The 9675-nt window shown below is 34.3% G+C and overlaps 1 protein-coding gene across 7 annotated transcripts in view; it reads left to right on the top strand.

Annotated features, from left to right (window-relative positions):
- The window catches only part of LOC110457262, a 39131-nt gene that overhangs the window by 18304 nt on the left and 11152 nt on the right, over positions 1-9675 (top strand). For 6 of the 7 annotated variants that reach the window (XM_021508459.1, XM_021508462.1, XM_021508460.1 and 3 more), the window contains one exon: positions 6539-7339. In XM_021508459.1, coding sequence (XP_021364134.1) covers positions 6623-7339 — 717 coding nt within the window. In that variant the 5' untranslated portion in view covers positions 6539-6622. Of the gene's footprint in view, positions 1-867; positions 1023-6538; positions 7340-9675 lie in introns of those variants that run through there. The other variant, XM_021508458.1, reaches the window with a different exon arrangement.

Raw genomic sequence — 9675 nt, 5'->3', positions numbered from 1 at the left:
GGGTAGTGGTCTCAGTTTAGAGGGGTAGAGTGGGGTGGGTGGGAGGTAGTGGTCTCATTTGATACATAGATGATACATTGGTTGGTCCAATGTTTAATACAATGAGGAGGAAGCTGGGGGTTATGCTCTGACATAACAGAATGAGCACGAGGAGAGCTGATGATTGGTGATGAAGAATTATCTCCATGTCGTATGATGATGATGAATTGTTCTGATGTTTATAAGTGACAGGAGATTAAAATTTGTGACTCACGTTACAAATCATTTAATTGTGCACTGTCATCGAGAGCATGCAGAGAGACGTATATTGCCCTCGAGCTGTAGGTCTTGTGGTCGCACTTGACCTGTCAGCTAAAATGCTTCGCGACATTTGACCTGTTGAAATAGCTTACAGGTATGAGTTGTAACTCAGTTCACCTGAGATAAAGCCGATTGTATTGTTCCCAAAGATAGCCATCTCTTTACTAACTTAACAGGCAGTGTTCTTATGCCTCTAGAAATGACTAACTTTCTAACTTCTCATAATGTTCAAATTGGTAGCACGAGATGGATATATTTCACTTGTCTTAAGGGGGAGATGTGTTTACAAGAGGCACATTTGGGGGTTTAAATGAACATATCAATTCCTATTTGTAGTAATTATAGAAGATTTCTGATGTCTTAATATACTGCATGGAACAAAATGAAAAGTTTTTCGAAAAATTTGGAATAAATATTTAGTTTCTGAATACAAGTCAGATTAATAGATAAGAAATATTGGTTTGTAAGATTCTCTTTTCAACACTCACGTCTCATTCACAGTTCATTAGCTGCTAAATAAAGCCCCCCATTTGATGCCTCATTAATCAAAGTCTAATAGTACTGTGGAAAGATTTGGCTATTTGACTGATGGTGATGAACATCGAGCCCTGATCTGGGTTAGAATGCATGGGTTCGCCTCCGTCGTCAGAGATTGATCAAGTGACCAGAGAGCCAGTGACCCAGGCATGGCTTTGTTCACAAAGATTTGCTGTTTTAGTGATGTAAGTAATTGCATGCCTCATTTGCTGCATGCTTCTTCAGAAAGAGTTTTGTTAATTTGCGAGACCTAGATCTTTCTTTGATGTTGGGAGGAGCCGAACGTTCAGGTGAAATATGTTCAAGGTTCTGTGGAATAAGGTAATTTAACAAAAAAAAATCAACAATTTGTTATTTAAGAAGATGAATTTAAGTATGTTGAGAAATGTTTTGTGGAGTAAGGTTGATTTTTATCTACTGGACAGTTCTTTGTAGAATAAGGTACGTTTTTAACCGATGAATACAATGTCTTTGTGGAATAAGGTTAGTTTTTAACTGGTGAATACAATGTCTTTGTGGAATAAAGTAAGTTTTTAACTGGTGAATACAATGTCTTTGCGGAATAAGGTGAACTTTAATCTGTTTTGACGTCTGCTTCCACCATTGATTTCTGAGTCTTAGAAGACACATGGGTGTTTTTTTTATTGTTTTTTTTCCCCAAATATTTCAGGAATTACCACCCTCTTTAATTTGGAGAAAAATTATGGTATCTTAAATCATCCAGATTTAGTTTTCTTTTTTTTTGGATTTCATTCTGTTCAAATTAAGGAGGGAAAAAACTAGATCTTATTGGGAATGGGACAACATATGGACCCCAATTATAGGAACTGAGCCTGGTAAGAAAAGTCCTATCTGACTCGTCTCTTAAAATATTCCAAGAACTGGAAACTGTCGGAGGACTGAATTAACTGACGTCAGGATGTCTCGACTAAAACAGGACATTAGTCAACAAAACAGGACATTAGTCAACAAAACAGGACATTAGTCATGCTTGTCTTGTGTCAGCATCCTACTTATGTTGACATCCTATTTGTGTCAACAAGATTGTTGTGTTAGCAGCCTGCTTTTGTCAATGGCTTGCTTGTGTCAGCATCCGATTAGTGTCAACAGCCTACTTGTGTTATCAGCCTGTTTGTGTCAATGGTGTGATAATCAATTTGTGTACTGGTACTGTGTACATAATGTCCCAGGGAAGCTATGTATAATTGATTTTAGTTTTACCGTTGGGGACTTTTGTTAGGTTAATCAAGTGTTTCCAGAATCTCATAATTGACGTAAGAGCTCTCTACAATGATTTCACTAATGGTAGTCGGGAACAGAGCTGTGTTCTTGTGTTTGTGTAAAAGGATGTCCTTCATAATCTTGTACCATTGGTATTAAATAGTGGGTAGGTGGTGGTGGTGGCGGGGTTGTTTCATTAAAGAAAAATGTGAAAAAAGGCCCTTGTTGGAGGGGGGGAGACAGAGACAGAGACAGCTGTAAGATTGAAATTTGCATTTTTGAGGTTCGACAATTTCGGTCCTGAAAAAAAATTGGATAACCTTTATAAAAAGAAAAATTATTGTAAAAAAAATACAAATTTATAGCCATATACTGTGTGTCGCATAGTCTTATTCCATGTACATTCTGTCCTTTATGTTGACACTAACACAAGCATATCATCCTGGTTTTTCCAGGTACACAACAAAGTGTTTTTTGTTTATGCATCACCATGACAACCAAGGTAGTCTCTGTTTTATGTCTTCTTCACCTGACAGATAAATATTTCATGGCAAAATTGATTTTCTCTACCAGAGTACTGTTGTGTACTGTACACGTTTTTTCCTGTGATTCACTGACATGTCCCAGAGGAAATCCCAAGCTACAGGGCATGGTGTTTGTCAATAGAATAATGCATGTACTTGCAGGTCTCAGAACAAACAGTTGTATAAGTATGCTACATATGCACATAATTAGACACCATCATGCATATCACTTATCAAAACAGTTCCACTCAAAAAAGCCTATGAAACCAAGCATATAGATCACCTTAAATAAGGGGCTATATGTTTATTTGTAAAAACAAGAATTTGTGTATTAAATCAACTCAGTGATCCCTGAATTAATTTCTTAATTAAATTAGATAATAGAGCTGTACTAATAATATTTAAAGGGAGAAAACTTGAGGCCCAAAATATCTGAAAAAGGGAGATAACTTTAAGTCTGGAACATCTTTCAATGGGAGATCACTCTATGTAACATTATCTTTAAAAAGAGATCATTTCTGAATTTATTTCGTTATTATTAGATAATACTAATGATATGTAAAGGGAGATAACTCTAAGCCCCATTCATCTTAAAAAGGGAGATAACATTAGGTCTGAAACATCTTTCGATAGGAGATATCTATAGATCCATAACATCTTTAAAGGGAGATCACTATGTAACAATCTTTAAAGAGAGATTACTCTTGGTCAAATATATCTTTGAAATGAGATCACTCTATGTACCATTCTTTAGAGGGAGATAATTGTATGTACATACATCTTTAAGGGAGATCCTTAGGTGCCCTACATCTTTAAATTGAAATCACCCTATAGCTAGTTACCATATATCTTTAAAGGAGTATTATGATGCTTGTCAGTGAAGTGGAAAAATGTTAATTTGTATATTTTTTTGGTCACAAAAATCAACACTGGCAATATTTTTTACATAAAAGTCAAAGAATAAATGATGTTGAAAATGTTACTTTGTATTGGTCTTATTGCTCATCATTTTATTTAAATCAATTATGAAGGTTGAGACTTAAACAATGGTGCAAATTCAGATTTAATACTTGTAGATAATTACGTGTATGGGTGTGAGATTATACTTTGTGGATTTGACAGTGGGTATATCAGTCACAATATCAAATAGCACAAGATATTGCGCATCTGATTAAGTGTACAAGGCCGGAAACTATGTATGTAATGCTTGCTTAGCTTAATTACAAAAAAATCCAACCAAGATCTAAATTTAATTAAAAAATTAAATTAAAATTCAGTCTGAAAGTGTATGTGTGTATGGATATGACTATATTATGGTCGGGGGAAAAGTGCATAAAGACAAATACTTCTGTAAATAGACTGAAAAATTGATCTTGTTAAGTAAACAAGGCTTAAAACAATTCGTCACCGATCTTGACCTGTGTGTGTGTGAATTATTTGTTAATTCTTTGGTATAGATATTTGGATGAGTAATTAAAAATAACTCTGAAATCTTATCTTAGCCTGAACATCACAATTCAAAACCTATTTTTGTTTAAGCATTGGAGATTTGAATTAAAAGACTTTGATTAAATTAGAATAATGGTATTGTACCAATTCTTATTATCTGATTTAACACGGACACGTGTGTATGGGATACCTAGATTATATATACATCATAGTAATTGTTACTAAATAACACTTGACAATGACTTGAAGGTGTCTATCCAGTTGTGCATTTCATGTCTATATTTTACTACACAAAAGCTTGAAGCAGGTAAGAAATAATACCACTTTGGGCTAACATCCATTTTTGTTCGGATTTCCTATATAGTCTAATAATGCTTTTTTGTGTCCTATTTCGCAATCCATTTGTAGATAGTTATGTCACACTTCAGGAGCTAAGTTATTTGTTTGAATTTCCAATTAGCTACAAAAGATTTATCAAAGTATGTTGTTATAAATCTATGAATCTTGATTTCATTGGCTGCTGATGTGATTCTATTTTTAGAACCTATGAATATCTTAGAATACCCTTGCAGTCCGTTTGTTCCAATATAGGAAATTATGGCTATTGAATGCCTTTATGCAAATCATTTAATTTAAACAAAGTGCTCATTTCCTGATACAGCGTATCATAATGTGATATACATGTGTCTAAAAGTATTGATTTTCCGTTGATAGGATCTTGTTACAATTTCGTTTTCAATTAAATAATAAAGCTAACTAAGATAAAAATAAATAAACCAATCAGGTGAGTAGATTGGAAATATTTCGATATACATGTACAAGCATTTGTTCCCTTTGGGCAGGTAACATAAAATATCTCGTTATCGTTAATTGAAACCTAATGCAAAGTACAGTTAATACAAACACGGACAAACGAGCAACTTTTCGGACAATTGTGATGGTGAACTACACGACCTTGGCTATCTATCTATCTGTATGTTATACTCCACAGACACCAGAATGGCTTTAATACCGCAAGGTTAAGTGACTTTCCTTGTTTGGTTAATCTAAAAAACTTGTTAGTCTATCTTTATTTCAGAAACTAACACGTTCAGACTAAAGAGTTCCACATAATGTATACCTTCAGGATTGTTACCCGATTGTCCCTCAGATAGACCCTAAGCTGTATGCCAGGAAAAGACACTTTTATGAATAGATTGCCGTACTAGAAATATTATTGTAAACTATGGCAGCTATGGAGGATGCTTATTTCAGATTAACTTATTAAACAGATAAGCTAATAACGAATGGTTTACAGATATTGCCTTTACACATTATTCATCACAAAGTTAGTTCAACATTCAAATCGGGAAATTCATGTTTTAAATCTTTGTTGATTCAAAAAAAATTCAACTGGGAAAAAATATATAGACAATAAGCTGAATAATCCGCGAGTTACTTGTTTCTTTGATGTTTGTTGTTCTTTGAACCAGAAAACCACTGCAGGTAGATATACAGGTATATAAAATATATATCATGAATTTCGTAATACAAATCACATTTTTTCTCAATTCTGATTCATTTCCATTTTACAGCTATTTATATATTTTGGGTGTGAAAATTGTGATTTTGAAATCATTACCTCAAAATTAAAAATTAAAAAAATACTATTTTTCAAATTAAATAGCCTAGCTAAATGTTTCCAAAGTGATTTTGATCAGAGTGATAAGTAATGGATGAAGGCGAGGGAGGGAAATTAGCTGAGTCACATTATAAGGGTTTCATGCACGAGTGATGAAAATATTGTGTTCATACATCGCTTTCACAGTTCACTCATCATAATGGGTAGAGATTTCTACCCGGATTGAGCTGAATTTCTCAACCATTGATGAACACGACACATTTGATTGGTTCCGAGTATTTAATGCAATATACACTCGGATAACAGGCAGGCCACTTATATATATTGCACGAACCGTCGGATACTGTTATCACATTTGTTGTACTTGTGAGCGTTAACAGATAAACTAACGTTGGTCGACGCTGACAAAGGAATATCTCGCAGACTATACTTATATATGGTCCTTGCAATGGGCTTTTACATGTACACCTCACAAACTTGAGGTAGCTTAGTGTAAACTAAGATTTCTTGAATTTGTACAATTTTGTACCATGATGGTGTTTCGTTGAATTCGTTTTAGTGAACATTTTCATCCCGTTTTCCATGCTCATGTTTGAGCTTGGTAAATTCTGCTGGATTTTGAGTGAAGGTGTTTTTGTGATGTGAAGGTCTGAACTTAATGATTATTCAGAAACTGCTTGGTCCCATGTGTATTGCATGCATGATATTGGCATGGTGACTGTGAAATCGACCACGGTCATGATTGCATGTGTCAACTACACAGGGTAATTAGTATTGAAACTGAGCACTTTTAACCGGGATCCAATCAATATCTTCTTAGTGAATTAAAAAAGTCAAAATGCATACTCCATCTCGCATTCATGTGCGGACTACTAAATATTTTCAGGTGTTGAGGAAGCCCTACGACAACCAGTGGACTTGGGGGCCGCTACAGAAGGCCCGCAGAAAAGCGCGGCAACCTGTCACCAAGATGGACTCTTCGGATCAACGTGGAGAAGTCATTCTTCGAAACCTTGCCCACGATCTTCTGTCAGAATACGAATGTGACAGTTTCAAGCAGATTTTGCATCAGTTCAAGCAAACACAATCTGTTGCAACACTTTGCCATCAGGTCAAGCCATTGATCAACACAACAGAAAAACTTCTCCTGCTTGTGGAGTTGAGTTCCCGTATACCACGCAGTCTGCAGGAGGATTTTCATAGGATCTGCAGTCTTCAGTTTGCTAATTACGAAACTTATTTAAGGATTTACTCCCATGGAAACGCGCTCGAAGACAATCCACGCGTAATTGCGCAAGACTCTTCTGGCAAATTTCAAATTGTTTCACGAGGAAGCGAAAAAAAGTTCATGGTAAATTCGAATAGTTATAAGAATTACACAGATATCAATTCTCAACATGGCACCAGTGTTACAAGTGGAATTTACAGCGATCATGACGAGGAATCATTAAAACCAGTCGATGATACAAACGGGGACGTGTTCTTGTGGGGTCCTGGTAACTATGGCAGTGTGGAACCAAAGAAGACCACCAAAGTTGTCAAGCCTGCCGTCAATGGAGCAGTGCGGAGAATATTTCTTGCTAGACGCGAGGACGGAAGTCTTGGGCTAGGAATTCAGGGAGGAAAGGAGTATGGAACGGAAATCTCTGTCAACGTTCTTGATCCTGAAGGACCTGCTGCTTCACAGGTATGATGCTATTTGTAGACCTTCACATTTAGTGGTTAAAACATTGCATTTTTAGCAGTCTTCATTTACTATTAAAAGATTGCTATTTTTTTGATTTTTTTTTTAAATTTCTCAAAAAATTGTCTTATTTATCAAAATATATAAAACAAGCTTGAAATTAATTTTTGTATACCTGTAAGTTAACATTTAATTAAATAGCTTGACATTTATAATTACATTCTAAAAAATTAGAAAAATGGTACAATATTAGTTAAAACATTAATATATATTCTGATGACGACCCCTTATAAGGCTACATGGCAGTTTTTAATCCAAGTCTTTTTGTGTCTTGACGCAATTTTGTTAATGTAACAATTAAATCTTCTGTGCACAAATAACATCGCAAAGTTTGTGTAAATATTTGAAAGTCTAGTGCGGTACATTGATCTTAAAAATGTAGAAGAAAATCTTTCAGATTACTCGTATGAAAAAAGCTGCTCCTGACCCGGTTTCATTTATAAAAGTGTGAAATGTGTTACAGTTGACCTGTTGAGAACTATGACAAGCTTTTTCTACAAAATCTACAAAATTCACCTTTTGTCTGATAACATCAGTCATTTTAAACACTTGACATATTTTTTTTAACTCATACACTACGGTATAATGTATTGATTGTATAGGAGGGAAATAGTTTGATAAATATATTCTCTGAGTAAAACTAATTTCAAAGACCACATATCCATGAAGTCCATTTGTCCATTAAGAACACCTGTCTAAAGAGACACCTTGCCTAAAAATAAAACCTGTCTATAGAGACTGTCCTTCTGTAACAACAATTGTGGTTAAACAAAACAGGTCTTTTTACACGGCAACAATCTGCTTAAAAACAACCTGCTTATAAAGACCACCTTATAAAACAACCTGCTTATAAAGACAACCTGCCTTAAAAGACCACCTTTTAAAGACAACCTGCTTAAAAATCATTTGTCTTTGACACGTATAAAAATAGTTTCAGGTTTTGAATTAAGAATTCTAATTTTATATCCAAAATATTTTTAAGGAAAGTTTATGACACTAGATCTATACTTCTCGCTGTTAATTTTCTAAACATTTTCTTCATATTGGTAAGTATGAATTATGAAAAGTTCTTTTTCCACAACCAATAAGATTTTCTATGCGACATTTCGATGACTAGTACGATAGTACACCTTTGTGTGCATACGCTTCACTGGTCATTTGTCTGATGAAGGTGACAGTGTACATATCGTACTAATCATCGAAACATCACATAGAAAATCTTATTGGTTGTGTAAAAAGAACTTTTCATAATTCCCACTGTTAATACTAAATAGTTGTTGTTATTTCTTGGAATATCGAAACATATGGTACATCAAGAATTAAAATATTTGCCATTAAAAAACTGTAGCTAGTGATAGAACAGGTTTTACTACTGATTTTACGAAGACACTAGGATTTCTGTACCCTGTACGAGTCGGGGTTTATGCTCGACTGTTTATACACAAAAGACTATAAAGCCACATACATGTGGGTAAGGTATGTTGATAGAAAGATAAAAATGTTTTGTACCCTGTCCAAAACAATTACGTCATAAAAATCCTAAAACATGTTTGACGAAAGCCTTGATGGTTTCTCATTTTGTATAAACATCAATGAATTTACAAAATTCTAAATTCAAAAAATCTTAACACTCCCTTTGTAAAGCTTAATCTCTCACCATATTTATGATAATTATATAATGAGTTGGTTATAATAAGGATGTAATATGGTCCGTTTATATCATATAGCCTGCAGTATTACTCTAAAGTCTGATACACATTTTGTTTTGTTGACATGTAAAGTTACCAGTTAAAGAGGTTCTTTAAGTTATTCAATCCAAAAAGGATCTGGCATGGTTTTTTTCAGTCCTTTTGCTTAAGTACTGATTATATTTCATTTATGTTGAAGAATATTTTTAAAGCAAACAAGGAGTACAAGAAGTCAGTTTTATATTTCATATATAGGGCTTTACAAAAGTATATAGCTTTGAATTTAGAATAAATACAATATATGAGGTCTTTTGATTTAAATTTTAAAACCCACTGATATTCATTATCAGATTAAGATAGGATGGATATGTATGATATATATAGGATCTTGCATGAGTTTCCATTTCATATAAGACTTATGAAATGAGTCTTAAAGAATTTTTAGGTCACCTGAGCTTTAGCTCAAGTGACCTATTGCTATCCGTTTTCGTCCGTCGTCGTCCGTCGTCCGTCGTCCGTTAACATTTTACATTTCAAACTTAAAGTCAAGTTCTGCTGGGCCGATTGAACTGAAAGTTGGTAGGAATGATC

This window comes from Mizuhopecten yessoensis, unplaced genomic scaffold, assembly GCF_002113885.1.
Source record: "Mizuhopecten yessoensis strain PY_sf001 unplaced genomic scaffold, ASM211388v2 scaffold9073, whole genome shotgun sequence".
Lineage (NCBI taxonomy): Eukaryota > Metazoa > Mollusca > Bivalvia > Pectinida > Pectinidae > Mizuhopecten > Mizuhopecten yessoensis.
This window is presented reverse-complemented; position numbering and strand designations above follow the sequence as displayed.